This window comes from Curcuma longa, chromosome 3 (assembly GCF_044706935.1).
Source record: "Curcuma longa cultivar G26 ecotype Majalengka, Jawa Barat chromosome 3, ITB_CL_G26_1.1, whole genome shotgun sequence".
NCBI lineage: Eukaryota > Viridiplantae > Streptophyta > Magnoliopsida > Zingiberales > Zingiberaceae > Curcuma > Curcuma longa.
In genome coordinates this window covers 11,963,001-11,984,652 of record NC_133863.1, presented here as the reverse complement: position 1 = coordinate 11,984,652, position 21,652 = coordinate 11,963,001, and the positions used below count along the sequence as shown (strand labels likewise).

At 40.2% G+C, this 21,652-nt stretch overlaps 4 protein-coding genes and 1 pseudogene across 4 annotated transcripts; 2 read left to right on the top strand and 3 right to left on the bottom strand.

The window, feature by feature from the left end:
- Positions 1–44: 44 nt before the first annotated feature.
- Positions 45–1,142, bottom strand: LOC141824597 (vacuolar protein sorting-associated protein 28 homolog 1-like). The gene has a single exon (XM_074711910.1). It carries the CDS (start codon positions 957–959, stop codon positions 312–314), a length of 648 nt encoding a protein of 215 aa, XP_074568011.1. The 5' UTR covers positions 960–1,142; the 3' UTR covers positions 45–311.
- A 3,082-nt stretch (positions 1,143–4,224) lies between these two features.
- LOC141823216 (tubulin alpha-1 chain-like) lies at positions 4,225–6,914 on the top strand. Its single transcript, XM_074710481.1, has 5 exons — positions 4,225–4,418; positions 5,017–5,231; positions 5,321–5,520; positions 5,792–6,300; positions 6,392–6,914. The coding sequence occupies exons 1-5, from the start codon at positions 4,306–4,308 to the stop codon at positions 6,699–6,701; spliced, it is 1,347 nt and encodes a 448-aa protein (XP_074566582.1). The 5' UTR covers positions 4,225–4,305; the 3' UTR covers positions 6,702–6,914.
- A 1,330-nt stretch (positions 6,915–8,244) lies between these two features.
- Positions 8,245–14,364, top strand: LOC141823698 (putative disease resistance protein At3g14460). Its single transcript, XM_074710959.1, has 4 exons — positions 8,245–8,439; positions 10,269–12,731; positions 13,497–13,928; positions 14,353–14,364. The coding sequence occupies exons 1-4, from the start codon at positions 8,245–8,247 to the stop codon at positions 14,362–14,364; spliced, it is 3,102 nt and encodes a 1,033-aa protein (XP_074567060.1).
- A 728-nt stretch (positions 14,365–15,092) lies between these two features.
- LOC141823697 (auxin-responsive protein IAA30-like) overlaps positions 15,093–21,652 on the bottom strand; it is a 10,983-nt pseudogene continuing 4,423 nt past the window's right edge.
- Positions 16,014–20,621, bottom strand: LOC141823421 (bZIP transcription factor RISBZ2-like). Its single transcript, XM_074710703.1, has 7 exons — positions 20,552–20,621; positions 20,051–20,421; positions 18,487–18,589; positions 17,109–17,229; positions 16,760–16,835; positions 16,550–16,675; positions 16,014–16,481 (listed from the first exon to the last, which is right to left on the bottom strand). Exons 2-7 carry the CDS (start codon positions 20,399–20,401, stop codon positions 16,113–16,115), a joined length of 1,146 nt encoding a protein of 381 aa, XP_074566804.1. The 5' UTR covers positions 20,402–20,421; positions 20,552–20,621; the 3' UTR covers positions 16,014–16,112.

Below are 21,652 nucleotides of genomic sequence, written 5' to 3'. Positions count from 1 at the left end.
CAAATTTACCATATGAAAGGTAGCACAAGTTATGCAAACATAGATAAGTGTCAAAAAGATCAAAGTATGTACATAACAAGCATAGTAGTCTCAATCAACAACTGAGCTTCTAAATCATACGGGATTAATAAGGCATCAGACTTACCTATAGAAATGCATAGTCTCGTAGACAAACAAGAATGAAAATAAATTGTCAAGGATAAATACAAGAACCATCACAGAAAAATATAGCTATGCACTGCTAGTGCGTATATTTGAGCTGAGACGTCATGTAGGACGAAGGTACTTGAGAGAAAACCTGAAATAAATGATTAAGAACCGGAATTGGGGAGGGCGGCCATGAAGGCGTTGTAAGAGGACTCAAGGTCAAAGTGGAGCTGGCGGGCCTGTTGCTCGGTGAGCTCGTCTGAAGCACCCATCTTGGCAAGGCGAGCGAGCCAGTCGCGGACCTTGGTGCGGCCTTCGAAGTCCGAGGGAAGGAGGCCGTTGCCCAGCTTGGCAAGCGAGGTGGAGAGGTCGGAGAGGAGGGGGTGGACCTGGTCTACGGCGATCATATTGAGCTTGACGGAGTCCATGGCGGTGATGAAGTGCTGCACGCATTCGGCGACGGCGGCGGCGGAGGCGGAGGGGCCTCCGCCGGAGGATAAAGCGGCGGCGCGGTGCTCGACGGTGGCAGGGACGCCGGACACGAGGAGGCGGTTGATGGCGGCAGGGGCGTCGAGGCGGTAGGCGTCGGCGAAGCGCTCGAGGGAGGGGACGGTGCCGCGGAGGGCGGAGTGGAGGGTGCGGAACTGGGCGATGAGCTTGAGGCACTCCGCCTCGTACTCAGAGGAGGAGACGAGATCTCGGACGTAGGCCTTCTCCAGCTTCTCGGTGGTCTTGATGATGGCGTACAGGTCGGCGAAGCTGTCGTACATGTCTCGCTCCCTCTTGTCGCGCCACAGCTTCACCTCCTCCATCGCCGATCGATCGCTCCTATCTCCCTCTCTTTCTCCGATCGATTGCTTCTTCCCTTCTCCAATTTCTTCGATTTGCCGCAGACGGATCGATCGACGAAGAAGACTGACAAGGGGGCGATTCGGGGAACGCGTCGGGAAACAGAAATCTAGGGATTTGATCAGGGAAGGCTTTTAAATTGAATCGTGTTGTTGTTATTAGAGGATGAAATCTCCAGAATCACATGCAACGCACATGCACGGTCTCTCTTTTTTTCCCAGAATTACAAAAATAAGAGTTATTAATTTTGTTATTTATCGTAATCCTTAAATTAATAATTAAGGAAAAAAAAACTTTAGATTTTATAACATAAGGTTCATCATTAACGTCCGGCTCTCCGAAATCGAGTTGGAAGAAGAAGAGTTGAGCTGAACATTAAAAGATTCAAATTAGAATTCGGTACGTTTTCTATAACCTCGAGTTTGGTAAGAGTTTGAATCTTAGAAGTTCAATTTGAATTTTAATTCTTAAACTTAAACTTAACTCGTAATAAAATCAAATAATTCATGAACAGTTAAAACTTGTTAAAAAATTTATTTAAAAATTAAATTAATTTACTTTAAGTTTGCAAAAATGATTTTTTTAAAAATTAAATTCTCTCGATTCTAAAAATGATTCATTTAAAAATTAAAAAAATTAATCTGAATTTGATTCATTAATATATAACATTTATAATTTATGTAATATATATATATATATATATAAATAAATGAGTTTTTTAACAAACATGTTCGTACATACAAATCAAAACTCAAACTCAGCTCAATAATATTTTTAAACTTGAAAATAGACTAAGTTTGATTTGATAATTTAATCGAACGAACTCAAATAAAAAAATTTTATAAACTTAAATAACTCATGACTACTTAACTCGTTTACATCCATGTAAATGTCTAATACTGAAAAAATAAAATAATAATTAATGTCCAACTCAATAGATTTTACATCATTACATAAGGTTAATCTTATGAATTTTTAAAAGTAAATACAGAAGTTAAAACATCACACGAATTATAACAAACTATTTTTCACTTAGTCATTCCATATATAGCTTATTTACTTGCAACAGACCAATGTAACTCAAGAAACCATGTAACTCTTGGAATATAGATGCAGAAACTTGGATGCTCTCATAGTCTCATGGACTAGTTCTTTGCTTTATCTCCTTAGCGAACATTATCGTGCATGGATGCAACAATTATCATTCTTTTTAATTATTTTCATAGCATAGACAACCGTCAAAGTCTGATGTGCTGAGCCGACCTGGCAAAATAATAACAAAAGGGTACAATTATTGGATTCCAACAAAGGAACTGAGTTGGTATAGGTTAGTATAGCTGGATGCAGAAGGTCAAGATCTGGTTCGATTAGAGATGATGCATCGAACAGAAGACTTGACTCCAGGATTGATTAGCTTGGTCTCACACTTTAGCTCCATGTCCGAATTTCACACTCACACTCCTTACCCTCGCAAGGTGGTCGAGCTCCAACTCGACAACTACTTCGACTCTGACTCGACAACCAACTTGACTCGAAACGCAACACTCGACTGCTCCACTCGAATTCAACACCAAGCTCCGAGTTCGGACCTCCCAACCAAGTCTCTACTTGGCCCCAAGCTCCATCTCGGACCGCGTGGTTCACAGTCTCAAACAGCCTCGCCCTGAACTCTTTTTATTGCATGAGCTCCACCCGCCTCTTGCCCTACTCAATGCTTCACTGACTATGCTCCCGTCACCCTATCATTCGGCTTGTCAGACCACCGTTAGAAAGGACACATGCAACGATATAATATCTGACGTGATTCGCTTATGAAGACAATATGATTTATGACAACAGGGTCTAATGTTGTACCAGACATGGGCAATACAACTTTTCATTTCATTACGGCGGTGACAATGAGATATTCTCCTTACTTCTAATATGATATCTCCACTGATGTGATATTTTTTTTATCGAAGATGGGACATCTTCTCCCTTGATAACCCTATATAATAATCCTTCTTGACATCGGTGCAGGTATGTTAGAATATGCAAACATACTTCTTTTTTCTTTCCTAATCCTTCTTCACCCTCTCTGGACGACTGTCTAACTTGAGCATTGAAGCAGCTGAATCAGGGCATCCTTGATCTCCGTTCTCATCCTTTTCCTTCTCCTTGCACTTTGGAGACACGTGAGATCCTGGTGTCTTTTTGCTCAAAATTGTTTGTGGGTACTGTGTGACTCTGTCAACATATAAGTCAGGTGTCCGATGACTCATTCGAAGACGATCTCAAGCAGGAACATGAGTGATAGAGTCTAACCTTTTAATTATGAGAAATAATACACTACATGAAAATGTAACATGGCATATTATACTGCATGGATGTGGGATCTATTGCATGGATATAAGACTCAGATCTATAATGTGTCATATTACATTTTCATAATGTGTTTTTATATAATATATGCAACAACACAAGCTGGAAAAGTCATTCCATTCCATGAAGAGCTTGAAGAAATATTAGATGGATGTTTACTTGGAGAACTAAGTGTGACATCTCTAACACAAAAGAATGAGTAAATGAGAAAACATGGGAAAATAATAAAAGAATGAGTAAATGTTAAAATTTAGATATTTTAAAAGATCAGTTATAAAATTTTTCTAAAAAGCAAGTAATACATGCAATCATTGTGGCAGGTACCGATGGAACATCATCTATGTCTTGTTTGAGATGAACAGCTGAACGACTGGCCCCACCAAACCTTGACAGCCAGCTCAGCAAAGTGGGCCATGTTTATTGACGTTTCACCACGTGCCCACCGCAGTCGACAGCGTGTTTCCAGGGCGGAGCCTTTTAGGTGAAGAGGTAGTAAACGCCATCTGGGTGTATAATTTTTTTATTAAACATTCTAAATTTAATACATTAAATAATATTTACGAGAGATATTAAATTTACTCCCGTATAAATTATTCTTTTTTATTAAGTTTACTGAATTATAAATTATTCTTTCATTAATTTTGAGTCTAATAAATAATAAAAATATATATTTACTCCTGCATAATTAATCTGCACCTTTATCTATCCTTCCAAGTCAACAGCACATTAGACGGTAAGTCTCCTTCGGAAAACGACAGCCGTCCAAACGGTGGGACCCGCTTCGCCCGCAATCCGGTGCGTGCCAGAGCAGCAGACATCGCCGTCCTCGTCTCACTCTCCCTCTTGATTATTTATCTCGTCTCCTTCCTCACGGATCCAACGGGAAAAGCTCCGCCTTTGCAAGCGAGCGACCTGGTTGTATCGTGTAGATCAGAGAGGAGGCAGAAGATGAGGGAGATCATAAGCATTCACATCGGGCAGGCTGGGATCCAGGTCGGAAACGCTTGCTGGGAACTCTACTGCCTTGAGCACGGCATCAAGCCCGATGGCATCATGCCCAGGTTCGTGTTCCATCCCTTGTTTCGCATATTGCTTCCGATCGGGAGGACGGGAACCCTAGCAGCGTGTTCCACTTTTACTGTTCCCCTATTATTTGTTTAGTTATCTCTCGTTGCAACTGGGTCGAGGATAAAGATTGGCAGTTCGCTCCTTTGCTATTTTCCTTGATTACTTGTTTGGTAACTTTTTTTCCAGCACTGCTTCTGCCTTCTGGCGTCATCAAATGAAAACAAAGTTTTTCTCGTAATTTCGTCATGATTTGTTGATTGTTCGGCTTGGATTTGCTTTTGGCGTTCGTTTATGGTAACAGAGAAAATTAAAATGATGAATTTTCCGAGATCGGTAGTATCGTTGATGTAAACAGTGTACTTTCGAGTGAATCTAAGAACTGAGTTGATTCTGGTCTTTCATTAAGTGATCAGACATTGAGATTATGGTTCACAGATCTCTGGATTTAGGGGTTTTCATCCTTAATTCAATAAGCACGGCCTTGTAAATTTGGGATCTAGCTTCAATGGTTAATTCTACATGGTCTTTAACCTCCCTGTTGTGATCTATGATATGCTTATAGTCTCACTGACTCGAGATCTATTTCCGTAGTGATACATCGGTGGGAGTTGCACAAGACGCTTTCAACACCTTCTTCAGTGAGACCAGTGCCGGCAAGCATGTCCCGAGGGCCATCTTTGTGGATCTCGAGCCCACTGTCATAGATGAAGTGAGAATCGGCGCCTACCGACAGCTCTTCCACCCGGAACAGTTAATCTCCGGGAAGGAGGATGCAGCAAACAACTTTGCTCGGGGTCACTACACCGGTAAAATTTGGATTTTCTAATGGTGATGGTTTTTTTTTGTTCTGGTTTAAATTTGGATTACAATCTTTGTTTGTGCTCCCGTGCTGCAGTCGGCAAGGAGATTGTTGATCTTTGTCTCGATCGAGTTAGGAAACTAGCAGACAACTGCACCGGCCTGCAAGGTTTCTTGGTTTTTAATGCTGTTGGTGGTGGCACTGGATCTGGGCTGGGTTCCCTGCTCCTAGAACGTTTGTCTGTGGATTATGGGAAGAAGTCAAAGCTTGGCTTCACTATATATCCTTCTCCTCAGGTACCACAAGCTTAGTTTCCAGTGAATTGCTTGGTTGCAGATTAATCTGTTGCTTTTCTCAGTTGTTTATGCTGTGAATTGTATTGATCTTGAAGGATTCTTGTTTTTTGGGATTATCAATATAAGCTTGAATCTTTCAGGAGCTATTTTATCCTGATTTGATACTGCAAGTTCACATGAATTGTTTTGCTTTAATTGACATTGGTTTGTATTTTTCAATTCACATTGCCTTTAAAGTTGTTGAATTGGTCACCTATGTTCCATATTGTAGGTTTCTACTGCAGTCGTGGAGCCATACAATAGTGTTCTTTCCACTCATTCATTGCTGGAACACACAGATGTTGCTGTTCTTCTAGACAATGAGGCCATTTACGATATCTGTAGGCGATCTCTCGACATTGAAAGGCCCACTTATACCAACCTGAACCGGTTGATATCTCAGATCATATCATCTTTAACCACATCCCTGAGGTTTGATGGAGCTATTAACGTGGATATCACGGAGTTCCAGACCAACCTCGTGCCGTATCCTAGAATCCATTTCATGCTCTCCTCATATGCACCTGTTATTTCTGCTGAGAAAGCTTACCACGAACAGCTTTCTGTCCCTGAAATCACAAATGCAGTATTTGAGCCATCAAGCATGATGGCGAAATGCGACCCAAGGCATGGGAAATACATGGCTTGTTGTCTGATGTACCGTGGTGATGTCGTGCCCAAGGATGTGAATGCTGCCGTCGCTACTATTAAAACTAAGAGAACTGTGCAGTTTGTCGACTGGTAAGCTTCCATTATCAAGATGATGATGATATCTTTGCTCTCACCTTCTCCGAGCTGACCAAAATTTGCATGAATATAATGTTCCTTCCAGGTGCCCAACTGGTTTCAAGTGCGGTATAAACTACCAGCCACCATCTGTCGTCCCTGGAGGTGACTTGGCCAAGGTGCAGCGTGCAGTATGCATGATCAGCAACAACACTGCTGTCGCAGAGGTGTTCAGCCGGATCGATCATAAGTTCGACCTGATGTATGCGAAGCGGGCTTTCGTGCACTGGTACGTCGGTGAAGGGATGGAAGAAGGCGAGTTCTCAGAGGCTCGCGAGGACCTGGCTGCCCTCGAGAAGGACTACGAGGAGGTTGGAGCTGAGGGGCCAGAGGACGAAGACCCTGAAGACTACTAAATATAAATGTTTGTGGTTGTTTGTTGCTTCGTGGTGTCTTGATGTTATGCATTGTTGCTTATCTCCTAGTTATGTTCTGTGTTGGTGATCGATTGGATTGTGTTCTCTTTACTCTATTAAGTGGTGGCGCAGCTATGGAATTTGAATTATGATTACTATTTTGTACTTATGTAAGATTTGTATAATAAGATGGTGGTTTTTTTTTTTTTAAAATGTGGAATCCGTCGTACCAGCGGTTTCATATGATCAGTCTCACGATCATCTATGAGGAGGTAAATCGAGAAATTGTAGTTGGTCACGACGAAGGAGGGTATTGTTCGATTTTGTCGAGATTCGAATCTTTATCTTCTTCTATAAGTCTGTTTCGTTATAACCAATTTAGCTATGTTCTGAGGGTAAGATGATGGCTTCTTCGTAACAGGATAGGCATCGTCTGAATGTACCTGATCGCCATCATCGTTGCAACCCAATAATCTTCCACGCTTATGGGCAACAAATGTGTCTGTTCTTATATCTACTTTTACTCTGCAAAAAAAAAAAAAAAACCAGATATTAATTGCTAAGTAGGCATCCATGACACACGCAACATTGAAAAAGGATGCAAGTCTTCAGCAAGTAACGCATGCATTGATGATATATATATATATATATATATATGTTGGCCAGCATCAATTAAAGAACAATAAGTGAGCTTAATTTACGCTAACTTTGGACCTTTACTTGAATGCATAGCACATACATTTACAAAGAAAGAAGAGAAACGCATAAATATAAATTATTATTTATTATTCTGATTGATTTTTATTATTACGTACATGGATTGTGGAACATGTTTATTTATGTTTTTGCTAACATTCAAAAACTTACTTTAAGAGTAATAAGGATGTAAAGGCGGCTAACACATTATTGAAGTCTAACTTATAACTAAAATGAATTATTGTCTTGTTAAAACAATTTCCCACAAATCATTAAGCATTTCATTGGAGGAATCAGGATGCAACTATATATATATATATAAAAGAAACGTACGCATCCATGGAATATGGCAAAGTATAATTAATTAAAGTTGTATAAAAATTACAACAACACCTTCCACTTCACGGCCTTATTCTTGATTAACTAGTTAGACCAAGCTAAGTATCAAGCATTACTCCTGAGCAAGCAATGCAAGAACTAAAGTTGTGTGAAAAATTAATTAATAATGAGATATTGTTGCTTGCTAAATAGGTATCCATATGACACAACTAACTTTGTAAAAGGTCAAAACCCTTCAGCAAGTAACGCATATATCTATATATGAATAAGTACAAGTAAGGCATATATATATATATATGTTAGCCAGCATCAATTAAAGAACAATGAGAAAACACGTAAAGTTTTACGCTACGTACCTAGCTAGCTTGGGACCTTTATATACAGATCATTGCAAATTAAGAAGAAGAGAAACTCAAAAATATATAGCTAGCTAGAGAGTCAGCAGTGTGCATATATATATATATATATCCACCCAAAGCAGCTAAGCTAGTTAGCTAAATATCTATCTATGGCGACGGCATCGCAATTGAGGCACATACTGATGAAGATCCTGCCGGCGCCTGAGATGGCGGCACAAGGAAAGGCATTCCGCATCTCAAATCACTTAGAGATGATTCGAGACAACCTGTGGGCCATCAATTCCTTCCTCATGGACGCTGCTCTTCGCATGCATGAGGAGCCTGATGTGGTAGAGTGGATGCAGGTAATGATGATAAATATAAGGATATATAATAATCAATTGTTGATGAATTTATCATAATATTTTTTTCATATATTACCTTGATAATGTATATAAATAAATGAGCAATTAGAATAAAAGAAATCAATTATTTCTCTTTTCTGTTTACTTCTTCCTTACAGCATCAATCTTCGCAAATTGCACCTCTTCTAGTTCATCCCATTTTTTCCTTTCAAGTGCTTCAAATTCCAGCCACGAATAACAGTCCTTGTTATCCCTTCAAGCATACATGTCTTCCAGTATTTAACCAACAGCAACAGCATCTTTATTGTCTTCTAGCCACCAATAGCCCTCCTTCAGCTTCTCCAGCAATCACAACAACTTTTTTTCAATTTAGTCATTAGAATTGCAACCGTAACTCTTCTTTTTCCCAAATCATCAAGTTCATTGCCCTCTTCCAGAAATTCAACAGTAACAAAACTACAGTCTCATCTCCTTCTTCTAATTGTTGTCCTTTTTCATCAAAAGTAAAGTTCATAACAATGTCAGATCTATCACATCATTGGTCATATATACTGATAGTCATTACTTTAAAAGACGATTTGATTGGTCATATAGTATAGTCAGAGAAGACGTTTCAGTAAACAATCAACGTTTGACATCGGTTTGCCAGAGGATAATGACAATAAATATAATAGTCTAGGATAATAAAAAATTGATTGCAATTACTGATGACTGAATTGTAATGACAATAATATATAATGTTTGAGATTATATATCATAGGATTCAATATGAGATTAAAAGACAGGTTGAGTAGAACAAGTCAACGGTTGCTGGAGCAGATTTTGTTGGCATCTGATAGCTAGGTTGGCTTCTAGCTGGTCGGCTTCTGACAAGTCAACATTTGGCAGATTGGCTTTTGGCAAGTTGATGTGATCAGTCATTATCATGAGTTCCTCGTTTTGGTTCGAGATCACCCCTTCCAACTATACAGAAATTGATAACTAAACTATCCGGACCACGTTTAATATTCTTTCTTATCATCGGATTCATATTCCCAACCCATCTCAACATCCTCACCAGCCCCCTACAAGTTATGTTATATTTTTTTTATGGATATATAGTTGGTGGACTTCATTTCCCTCTTCCCTCCTTCTTTCTTCGAAGAAGTGCCCTCATACTTCCACATTCTTCCTTACCAATTAACTCCCAACTCTTTCCGACTTCTGTCCAAAGTTATAAATATTTTTAAATTTCTATTTTCTTCCTGTAACACCGACCATTTTTCACTATTTTTTTACACTAAGAAAATGAGGTTGAAGTCTTCTATTTCACTACCCGGACTTCCTCATATATAGTATTTGGAACAATATCCGACTTCCAATAAATTAAAAAAAAAACTCATTATTTTTTTATCCAACCTCGTTCTGCCTTTACTTGGCCTTGGTACCATACAAATAATTTCTTTCAGCTTCGATACCTCAAGTTATCCTGTGGCACCTAGTATCATACTAATCAGCATAGATAAGACCAAAGTGGAAGCCATGCAATAGCTCTCGCTGATTGGACTGATGGACATCATCATGACTACTACTGACAAAAAGGAAAGACTATAAGTTCCTCATAGTTTTTGAATCTACTAACTGAGGCTTTCTTGTTGATCCATGGATATATATAACAGCATAACTACAATACTCGAATTGTTATATATGATGCCAATCGTTCCCATCACATCACTATATTTATTTTTATCATATTTATTATAATATTTTTTTATATATTATCTTAACAATCTTTATAAATAGGAAAGTAATTAATTCTCTTTTCTGATTGCTTCACTATGTTTCAACAGGATGTAGGTGTGGCCATTGAGGATGTGGACAGCCTACTCAATAGGATCTTGAACTACTGGGAGCCAAGCAAAGAAGATGAAATAGAAAAGAAGATGAAGATGAGCAACTTCTTACATCCCTTGGCCAACAACAACATCCAATCGACGAGCAACTGCCGGTCCATCCTATTAGAGCTAAAAGAGACGGCCTGCTTGTTGAATTACCTAGTCAAGAGGGGGACTACTTTTGGCCTCTGGGTGGAGATGATGGATTCTATGGATCCAAGCCATGATGACTACGCTGCTATTCTAAATGAGGACGTGATAGGAAGAGAAGAAGACGAAGACCAAATCATAGAGCTCCTTCAACAACAACAATGTGACAAACATGGAAATGTACCCTTCATCATTGCCATAAGAGGTGATAGATATTCTGGGAAGACAACCCTAGCTCGCAAAACCTACCATCACCCTTGGGTGCGTCAGCATTTCCAACATCGAATATGGTTGAATGCTTCATCTTTTAGCGATTTCAACAGCAACATGATTGCCAAAGAAATTGCAAGATTGTTGACCGGGAAGCCATGTACGAACATCGATTGTTGGCCACTTATCAACGAACATCTTGGTGGAGATAGATACTTGCTCATCTTGGATGATGTTTATGTTAGTGATGTTGTGAAATACAAATGGGAGGAACTTAAGCTGAATCTCCTTCATTGTGGTGCACCGGGGAGCAAAGTCATCCTCGCTGGGTATACTTTTGACGGATATGGAAGAGAATTCACCGTCAAGGAATACAAATTAAACCAGTTTCCTAAGGATGCATGGGTAAGAATATTATTGAGGTATGCAACATTTGTCCATCCAATTGAAGGTGATAGCAATAGGCACAAAGAGAAGGCTTCTCTAGCTGCTACTGATTGTCTAGAAGCAAAGTGTACGGGCCTCATGTTTAGAAGGAGAGATAGGAATCAGTGGCAAGAACTAGCTAATCAGTTGTACAACTTTGAGCATTTACAAGAGTATTTTTTATTGGTGCGCCAACACTATTCGTCAATTGAGGATACACGAAGTTCTCTTTACAAGTTATTGTTTGAAGGATCTGAAGATGAAAGCTACGGTGAAGATGTGCTCTATATGTTGATTGCTGAGGGCACTCTAACAAATACAAGGCTAAAGAGGAATCTTCAAATCATGTCATTTGAGTTCAATTTAGATCAATGCTTTTTCAGAATGAAGGTTGGTGAAGATTCAAATATACCACCGCAGTGCCGCCATCTGCATTTGTTTATCAATTCTAAGAATATTTTGAAATCTAAAAAAGCCATTGAAGCTGCTCGGATAGCCAACAAGCTGAGAACTTTGATTTTGCATAGAGAAGATAAAAAAGGACATATTTATCAGATAGAAACAAAGAAACTTGAAGGTTTGTTTTTGAATCTCACTTGTTTAGATACGTTACATATGAGAGCTATCATGATTCAAGACCTCCCTCGTACAGTTAGCACATTGCATTGCTTGAGATACCTCAACCTTGCGGAGAACAAGATAGAAACACTACCTGAATCCCTTTGCAACCTCAGAAATTTGTATGTTCTAATTTTATCACTTTGCAAAAAGCTTAAGGAGCTTCCAAGACAAATCCACACGCTTAGAAAATTGCAGATTTTGAAACTGTCATGCTGCCTGAGGATTCAGAAATTGCCAGAGTCAATCACTCGCCTCGTAAATTTGAAAGAATTAGATGTTGGAGGATGTTGTTGGCTTTCGAAGTTGCCTGATGATTTGAGCAACATGAAGAACTTGGTGCAACTAAACATGTTGGGATGTGCATCATTGACTAGAATGCCTAGTGGAATTAGGCAATTGACAAACTTGGAAGTGTTGTTGGGATATGATGCTATGGATGGTCTTGGAAATGTCATGTTGTCAGAGTTGCAAGCTCTTACAAATCTTGAATCCCTGCATATACAACACCTTGAAAGATTAGTATTAGCAGAATCAGAAGCAGAAGAAAAGGATATTATTGCACCCACTATTTTGCAAGAGAATCAACATGTATACGAGTTGATGTTGCATTGGGAATGGTGGAATGATATGGTTGATGAAGGAACTTTCGAGCCCACACTACAATTGACCGAAGGCTTCCACCGTAACCTAAAAGAGTTGAAGGTCTTGCGGATCGTTTCGTATATGAGCATAAAACTCCCAAGTTGGTTAATCAGGGGCAGGGATTCTGTTCTGAATAAACTGACTACAGTTCATCTAGTTAATCTCAGGAGATGTGAGAGACTACCAGCACTTGGACTACTACCTGAGCTTGAAGAGATAGTGATAAGTGGCTTTGATTTAGTAAGGGTTATAGATGATGACTTCTACGGGATGGATAGACGAGCTCCATTTTATAGACTGAAGAGACTCACATTCTCTGAAATGCCTAACCTACAGAAGTGGAACCTACCTATATATATTAAAAGGAGAGTTCCACTAATCAAGGCTGAGGCCAAGACCCGTTCCTTGGATGAGACCCTGGATGAGGCCATGGCCAAGGTCGGGGCCTTGGCCGGGACCCTGGCCTTGTCCTTGGTCGAGGATCAAGCCCTAGTCGGGGCCCTGGCTGGGGCTCTGGCCGAGGTCCTGGCCGGGTCCTGGGCCAGGGCCCTGGCCGGGGCCCGAGTTGGGATCGAGGCCTTGGCCCGAGCCCTGGTCAAGGCTCGAGTCGAGGACTTGGGCCTGGCCCTGGCCCGGGCCCTGGCTCTGTCCCTAGCCCTGGCCGGGGCCATGGCCGAGGCCAGGGCTCTAGCTGAGGACCTAGCCGAGGCTCGAGCCCAAGCCCTAGCCGAGGCCGAGGCCCAGGCCCTAGCAGAGTCTCAGTCCCTAGCCCGGGCTTTAGCCGAGGCCGGGGCCCTGGCCCGTGCCTTGTCCGAGGCCCAAACCGGGTCTCGGTCCCTGGCCCGGGCTAGGGCCTCGGCCAGGGCCTTGGCCGAGGCCCTGACCGAGGCCCTGACCCGAGCTGAGGCTCGGACCTCGGCCCGGGCCCTAGCTGAGGCTGAGATCGAGGCTCAAGCATACGCCCAAGCTAAGGTTGAGACCGAGGCTTGGCTCGAGGCTCGAGCTGAGATCGATGCCTGGGCTGAGGCCCGAGCCGAGGCCAAGGTCAAAATTGAGGCCGATTATTTTGCCAGCCCGATTGAGGCCAAGGTCGAGGTCGAGGCCAAGGCAGATGATTTTGTCAGACGAGTCAAGTGCAAGGCCAATTATTTTGCTAAACTTGAGCAATTGACCCTAATTCAGTGTCCGAAGCTCAGGAAATTCCATCTATCATTTCCAACATCTCCTAAATTGAAATTGAAACTCTGGTTGAGCAATGAGATGCTAATGCCTACTTTTAAATTCAATGATTGGTCGAAGTATAGCAGAATCCATAGGTTACAAATATTTGGGTGCCAAGAACTGAGGAATCTACCAGATGGTTTAACGAAGATTACTGACCTAGAGGAATTGACAATAATAAATTGCAACAAATTGGAAGCTTTGCCAATTTGGCTCGAACAGTCACGTTTGAACTCTTTGTGCATATATGGTTGCCCTAGGCTGTCAGTCATTCCAGAGGGATTGAAAATCACAGGGCGACTGAGAAATCTGATTGTTGAAGCTTGTCCTAAACTGCAGAGCCAGGTATTACTACGTTATGTTGGTACTTGGTAGCCCATTCACATCTCTTAAACAATTGTTCTTCTTTTCTAATCAGTCCACTTGTATTTAATTTGTTTTTTTCTCTGTTAAAACCTGCATCTAATGTTTATTTATATATAAGTATAATATGATAGCTAAAAATGAATAGTAGTATGCAAGAAGTATAATTGGCAGTTTCACTAATTTACTTTGTTTGCAGAAGCACCTACCAGATGAATGGAATCCTTTTTCATAGGGACAATAGTCATGTTGTGACTTCTCCAACTTGTTGCATAATTAGAAGGTTAGATCCTAACATTAACGACTGATCAGTTACTTTGTTGGAATTAATCTCTTAATCTTACCCTTTTGTTATTCACCTTCCTTTTTGTTATTAGTACAACTTGTTGATCCTTTATTTTTGTAGGTCAATTCATGAGCACATAAAGTCTGATGTTGTCTACGCTACATCTTCTAACTTGGATGCTTATTTGCACTAGTTATGCACCCCATGCATGGTTTCTTTTAAGGAAAATAAAAAAGAATGATAATTGTTGCGCTCATCATCATGTCCACCGAGGACATAAAGTAGAGAACAATTGAGTTCTGCGCCTATGTTGGAAGAGCAATGGAATGGCTTTTTAGTGAAACTTGGTTTGTTCTACTTCCTATGATGTTCTAAGTTCTTTTCTTGGATTTATTTTTATAAATCAATAAGGATGAACCTTATGTAATGATGCACCATCTATATTAAATTTGACATTAATGTCTAAAACAAATCTGTTAATATATATATACTCTCTACCACCATAGAGATCAGTTTTGTTGGACAATATTCCTTGGTGGCCATGATATCTTCCTAAATCAATAAGGTATCATATTTCCCTATTTTAGTTCTAGCAACAAACACTGCACCAATTATCTAGTAATAAGCAGAACAGTTTATTAATTAAACAAGCCAACACCATTAACTAGAAGGACACACAGAAGCAGCAGTCTTGGAAGTAAATAGCATTATATAAAGGTGATAAACAAACTATTTTAATAAAAAAACATAATGAACAAACTTAAATATACTTGGGAAATATGTAGGCACGCATGCAGATGTCTTGATCCTGATCCAGATGTAAATTTGTCTTTTGTCATTTTACTTGGTGGAGCAAGTCTTCAGCTTCTGTTCTTGCACTTCTCCATGGCTTTTGGTGCTGCAATAGGAGAGAGCAAGATTAAGTTCCTTTGATATGTTGAAGTTTTTTTGCTAGATACAGGTATTGAATTAGGAGTTGATTGGTTCAGAGATTTATAACAAAGATACAAACGGATTCCAATGGCTTCTGATCCCTTCATGATACGCAAACATTTGCAGAGTCAACGAATTAAACATCCTGGATTATAATTGTTTTTGAGACAAAGTAAATGATGATACAGATTTAAGAAATCATAATGGTAGTTTAAATTTCTGAAATGCAATGTGAAAGTTGGTGAGAGAAGCTTACTCCCATGGAACATCACCAACAAGCATCCAATCTCCATCCTTGTGTTCATTGGTCGGGACAAACTCAGATCCACTGAGCAGATCCATCACCTTGCTCGATCTCATTCATATAGTCCCTCCCTCTCGTTCTTGGAGAGCAAGAGTTTCCTGATAAGTGTGCAAAAATATCAAAATTTTGATTTAACTCACATTTTTTCATACCGATACTTCCAAGGCGACCTTCGATTCCCCCGCGTCGGATGGCATCTGAAGCTGAAGCTGAAGATCAATGGTCTCCTCAAATCCCCTCTTCTTCGTGCCCTAGCCTTCCCCTCCGTCGCCGCAGCGCAGCTCCGTCTCCTCCAACCCCAATCCATTCGCCATTCTGCCTACGATCACTCCGCCGCAATCTCAAATCTCGAAAACCTCTTCTTCTCCTCTCAAATTTGCTGCTTTAGCTTCGATCACTACTCTCGCAGACCGACATAAGAACAGAAGCTTGGATCTCGAGCATTTTTTTTTCCTTAAAAAAACTCTCGAACAAACAAACGTATTCACCCTCACAATCATTGGCTAGAAATATCATGTGGATTAATTAGTGAAGAGAATTAAGATTAGATCTAGAAGGAGAAAACATTTGAAGGAGGAGCAATGTTCGTGAAGTTACTTCATGATCATCCATACACTGCAGAATCGAAATACTTTAAACTGTTTTAGTTGTCGGCAGTTTTGTTATTGACAGCCAATGTGCAAGAGTTTTCTCCCCCTCCACAGATTCGTTTCTGCAGGTGCTCGAGGCTGGCTACTCGTTGCATCGAGGCAGTTCTGTGCATCCTTCCACCATGAACTATATCATCCACTGAACTGGCAGACGCAATCTCAGGGAGACGGGGATTGATATCTAAGTCCCGCGTCTGCGTATGGAAGATCTGGTTTTTGTCATCGTGAACGGGAACAGCCGCATCGGATAAGTTCGACAGGCTCCCGGAGAAGGGTACAGTCGCGGAGGACATGTCTGAGATCGTCGAGTAGGACAGAGTCGTCCCGGTTAACCGCTTTACGTTGTCCTCTGCCATCTTCACCTGAATACAACAGTAAGATTACAAACTTGCATTGCTCATAGAAATGTGAAACTGAGATAACTTATTGCCTTAGCTCTGAGAGTCTCCACATTCGCTTTGAGTATCCTATTGTCGACAGCAGCTTCATTGTACTTTTGGTTGATGTCGGCAAGTCGCTTCAGCAGGGCAGAGTTCTCGACTCTTAACTGTGAAACCTGTTGCGAGGTTCAGTTTAAGTATTTAAAATGCTCCTTCACCAATGAAGTTAAAGGACAACCAACTAAGGAGCAAAAAAAAACCTGTGCTTCAAGCTCGCTCAAGTGTGCTTGCTTCCTTCGTCTTGAGCGCTTCGCTGATTCTCGGTTAGAGATCATTCTGAGAATGAGATGACAAATTGCTAAAAGGAAATAGGAAGGAAACAGACTGGATAATTAAAAGAGCTCTTAGAAACACTTGAACTTGGGAGAGAGGGAAAACAACTTCCACTAGTCAAAAGCCAGCTCTCTTCTACTATTTCTCTTTTTTCTAAATCTCGTCCAAGGTAATAGCAATAGCAATATGAATAATGGCAATAGTAACATACACCTACAATTGAATCGAAAAACCAACAAGATAATAGTAATTTTACTGTAATTCTTTTGCATTTACCTTCTTATTCGTTTTTCATCAGCAGGATCTGTATTTTCTGTTATTTCTGCTTCACCTTCAACTTCATCCTCATCAGAGAGCTCTCTTGAGGACCCACTGGTAGCTGGCTTAACTTGGACACCTGAATTTTGCAAAGTATGTAAAGTTAGAAGTCCACTCGGTCCATTTGCCTTATTTTGCATCTTGAATGCATTTCCTAAATCCTAATCATGAATCAGTAGATACAACGAGAGGGAGAAAGACCTGAAATTTGCATAATATGTATAGTAGAAATTCACTTAGTGTATACCATTTACTTTACATTACATCTTGAAAACATTTCCTAAATCCTAATCATGTGTCGGCAAATAAGAGAGAGGGAGATACAAATTGAAATTTATATAAGTGTTAAGAGATGGCAATGCACTTAATATGGAGAACAGTGTCAAGTCCTAATCTATCAAAATTCATTGTAAACTAATAGTGTTTAGGACTAGCATAGCATTGAGTTTTCTAAGATTGTATATATGTATCTAGACACACATACACACAACAATGATCAGATATTTAAGAGATTTTGCTCACCCTACTTGAAATAAGTTTCCAACCATTTGTTACTCTGATAATGCAATTATGTAACACAGTTACATATGACACCAGAAAGAAATGTAAACCGTGATCAATGATACACCCAATATTCAAACAAGAAAAGCTTTCAATCAGAAAAAAAAATGGATCATTTTTTTCAAGTAAATGAGAAAAAGCTAAAACAGCAATAAGTTCTCCAATCAGATGCAGACTTTAATGCATGTCATTGCACAATTCAAAAATTGTAAATAACTCATATAATTTACAATTAAGTGTCTGGCATATTTTATAAACTCCAGAGTATAAACAATTGGCATAGCTAAATATGTAGTCTTATCACACCAAAATAAGAAATCTGTATCACTAATAAGAACATGGTTGATTTTACTTGTCTAGCATCTGATGCATCATTATAGAGCAGACTTGTTCAAATTTGCTTCCACGAAATAAATGAAGTTACAAGTTTACAAGTGACTTACTTTTCATTCAAGTACATGGTTTGTTAAAATAACCAGATTGTTTTAAATATTCTGGACTAACCAAAGAAGCTATTATCCTAACAATATTCTAGACTAACCAAAGAAGCTATTATCCTAACATTTATTAGTAATCATTATTCATTTATGCTGTTTAGTCCAACCGTGAATAATTTAATTGGCATCTGTAGAAGTTGCATAGTCCACTAAGAAGAATAGCAAATTACCAGAGCAAATCTAACAATAGAACAATTAGAATATGCTTATCAACTATACCACTTCTAACAATTATAATATATAAATACTGGGATAATAACAGTTTTGGTTAGACATACCCTTTGCAGGTGCTTGATTTCCCTGCAGTGAAGCATCTGAAGTAGGTGATCTGGTGTTACTGCTAGCTGTAGGAACACAATCCTGAGGATTTGCACTAGAAGCCTGTAGAATATGAAGACTCATGGTCAGCGAGATATAAACCTGTTGCTGCATTTTTATTAGGAACAAAATATAACATTCACTAGATACAAGATACACAGCAAAAATCACTATCAAGGTAAAATACTACCAGCAGTTCCAGCAGTAGCAATGAAACAATCTAATGTCTATAAATGTGATTCGTCAAATGGAACATAAGAATTGTTTCCTACAAACTAATTGTGATTCTGTGAAAAATCTGTATACAGTTTACTTAAAAACAGATTCTGACAGGACAAGAAATAAAACAGATTTTGAGAGAAGAAGATTATCGGCCTCAACCACATCTTGGCATAATTACATAGACAACTTGACTGTAATTTAGAACATAAGTTGTACCTTGTATGGAAATCACGTTCACTTTATGTAAAAATAGATTAAGTGAGTTCCTAAGACTTTAATACAATTTGTAGCTTAAGCTATTCCAAATCAATCTCCAAAAGGGCATTTCCTTGCGCTTAAAAGCTTTTTTTTTTAGTGTTGCCTAGAGAAACTAATGTTTAAAGAGTGAAAGGAACATTTTTATTTATTTTCAAATTGTTGACAAAATTGTCTGGGTTTATAGATTCAGCTAGGAATTGCCTAAATAGTGTGAGTTTTACAATGAACGTCAAAATGGCACGACTGATTTGCAGATGAATGAATGAGAAATAAACTGGAAAGGGTCCTAGTTAATGAAAGCAAAGAAAGGAGGAAAGATCTGATTTCCCCTGACTTTGTACCTATGGAAACACTTTAGTTCTTCTAAAATTTTGACCTACAGGTGCAGCTGGTCTTTAGAGGTGCAAATTTACTGAATATTACCTCTGTCTTTTCCCTCGTAGCTATTATTCACAGAGTACCATGTTTCCTCCTAAAATTCAACAACAAACTATTAACAAATAATTCAGTGGCACACTTGGGAGAGTGATAACCGGTTCGTCCTTGGAGCTAATGAGACGGCCAAAGCCAAGACGGGCACTCACATAACTTCTGTACGCATGAGCATACGTTCGTTATAGCAATAATGTACAGGAAACACTTACTAACCATGGTGCCATGAACAGCGCTTGAACTGGATTGCAACCAAAACAAACGATCAAACAAATTTAACATGATAATATGACTCAAATTCTTGACGAGAGTAACTGATACTCGTTTCCAATCCCATATGGGAACAAGGAGAAGAGAGAATAAAAGGAACCTTCAGCAAAAATAGAGGGCAGTATAGCCAACAAGAAGTAACTTTCGATCATAACAAGAAGAGAACAGGAAGGAGACAAATCCACCAGTGAAAAAGCCAATATCAAACTTACAATTCCCAACCTATAACAAAAAATTAAAAATAGAAATAAAAAAAATAAAAAGACAGCATTTGATCTCCTTCAGGGGAAAAAACAAGATAAATGCCAGAAAATCTGAGGGAAAAAAAGGCTTGACTTGTACCCGTGACATGGCGACGGCGGCGCAGTACATATCCAGCTTCTGCTTCAGCAAGGCAGCGTACTCCACGGGATCCACCCCAGTCGGTCGCGCAACGGACGTTCCATCTCCATCTACGGCGGTAGTCGCCTCGCTCTCGGCCTCTCTTGCCCCGTCACCCGAATCAATGCCGGAAGCGCCAGTGCCAGGTTTAAATTTAGGATCGGAAGCCCCCGAAGTGGCGGTGGCCTCCTCCAAGAATTTCTCCAAGTACCACTCCGATGCGCTCCGGTTCATCCCGCCGGAAGCGGCGGAGGAATCGGCTCCGGGCCAGAGTGGATCGGGGAATTCCTCCACAGAGAACACTCTCTCCATTGCCTCCAGATTCTTCCCACCTGCTCCACAATATCGATTAAATCTCCGTGCTCAGAGAATTGAAAATTGAACAATGCCCTTTATCGTACGATTCCTACCACGCGTTACGAAAAGAAGAACAAAAAGAGGAAATTTATGAGAGAGAGGCACCGAGAAAAGTCGTTTGCGCTTCGATCTCTGGTCAAAATCCAGGCCTTTGCTGGAAGAGGAAGCGGCGGCGGCGGCGGCGGCGGCGAAGTAGAAGAACGTTTTAATTACAAGGCTGCGGCGTTTCGTGGTGCGCCACGGCGCCTTGCTTTGCTCGTGCGCTCTTCTCCTTCGGGAGGGAAGATCGGGTGTAATATCCCCGTCAGGGAGCAAAGAAAAGCAAGTCATGTAGCAGGCCCACCAGAAAAGAGCAACAAACTTTTGTCGGACCCCACCTTCAATCGCATCTTTCTGTGGCTCACCAAAAACTAGCCTGTCCCGCCTAGATAGGGATTCTTCAAATTCTCTGTGCTCGCCTGCGTCGACCCGGACAGGGGACATGAAACATGGAAGACTGGTGACCTCTGAACGTAAAGAAGTGGGAGCCCCAATTCTATCCGGCGGAGGAAGATCCTATTTGCTGGCTTACCGAGGACAGCAACTGTGAACCTTATCTCTTCCCGAATCCGGGTGGAGTAGGTTCCATGTGGCATCGTCACGTGCGCTAAAAAATTCATTAAAAATTGCCGTTTAAAGAAATTTTATTGATAACATGTACAAATTATTAAAATATGTCTAAAATCCCACTATTTTCTATAATTAAAGATGGCGATCCCGGACAATGGTGCAACGGTAGAACATCCGAAACTCAGAAATTCACGATTCGATCCCCAGCTACGGCGTATTTGTAAAAATTTTCTTCTAGGCATTTGGATTTGACCGCCGTATGCACTTTTCGATTTCTCCTGGTGATCGATGAGAAACTTCTGTGTGACCAGACTGGCCCAGCGATTCATAATTATATATAAAAAAACACTCTCTCGATTTATCACATAAAAAACAATTAATAATATGAGCTCCTTTATTTTTCTATTTTAAAGAAAATCTACAATGTCACGGATAATGATGAATTTTTTGTGACGATAGTTAATTTCAGTTACGTAGGGATTGCTTTGGGGTCGGATGTCGGGCGCCTTGATGCGCCTGGGACCCACCACTAAATCCAACTTGAGGTTGACGTGTCACCTTCTAGTTTTCTTGGATCGCAGCGAAGGAGACAAAAGA

Bases quoted from the DNA above. Each gene is read 5' to 3' on its own strand.
- LOC141823698 (XM_074710959.1), top strand. From the start codon at position 8,245: ATGGCGACGGCATCGCAATTGAGGCACATACTGATGAAGATCCTGCCG. The intron at 8,440-10,268 runs GTAATGATGATA...ATGTTTCAACAG, and splicing joins ATGTGGTAGAGTGGATGCAG to GATGTAGGTGTGGCCATTGA. The intron at 12,732-13,496 runs GTTCCACTAATC...AGACGAGTCAAG, and splicing joins CTATATATATTAAAAGGAGA to TGCAAGGCCAATTATTTTGC.
- LOC141823421 (XM_074710703.1), bottom strand. From the start codon at position 20,401: ATGGAGAGAGTGTTCTCTGTGGAGGAATTCCCCGATCCACTCTGGCCC. The intron at 16,836-17,108 runs GTAAATGCAAAA...TCTCATTCTCAG, and splicing joins GATGAAAAACGAATAAGAAG to AATGATCTCTAACCGAGAAT. The intron at 16,482-16,549 runs GCAATAAGTTAT...TGTTGTATTCAG, and splicing joins TGGAGACTCTCAGAGCTAAG to GTGAAGATGGCAGAGGACAA.
- LOC141824597 (XM_074711910.1), bottom strand. From the start codon at position 959: ATGGAGGAGGTGAAGCTGTGGCGCGACAAGAGGGAGCGAGACATGTAC.
- LOC141823216 (XM_074710481.1), top strand. From the start codon at position 4,306: ATGAGGGAGATCATAAGCATTCACATCGGGCAGGCTGGGATCCAGGTC. The intron at 5,521-5,791 runs GTACCACAAGCT...TCCATATTGTAG, and splicing joins CTATATATCCTTCTCCTCAG to GTTTCTACTGCAGTCGTGGA. The intron at 6,301-6,391 runs GTAAGCTTCCAT...TGTTCCTTCCAG, and splicing joins ACTGTGCAGTTTGTCGACTG to GTGCCCAACTGGTTTCAAGT.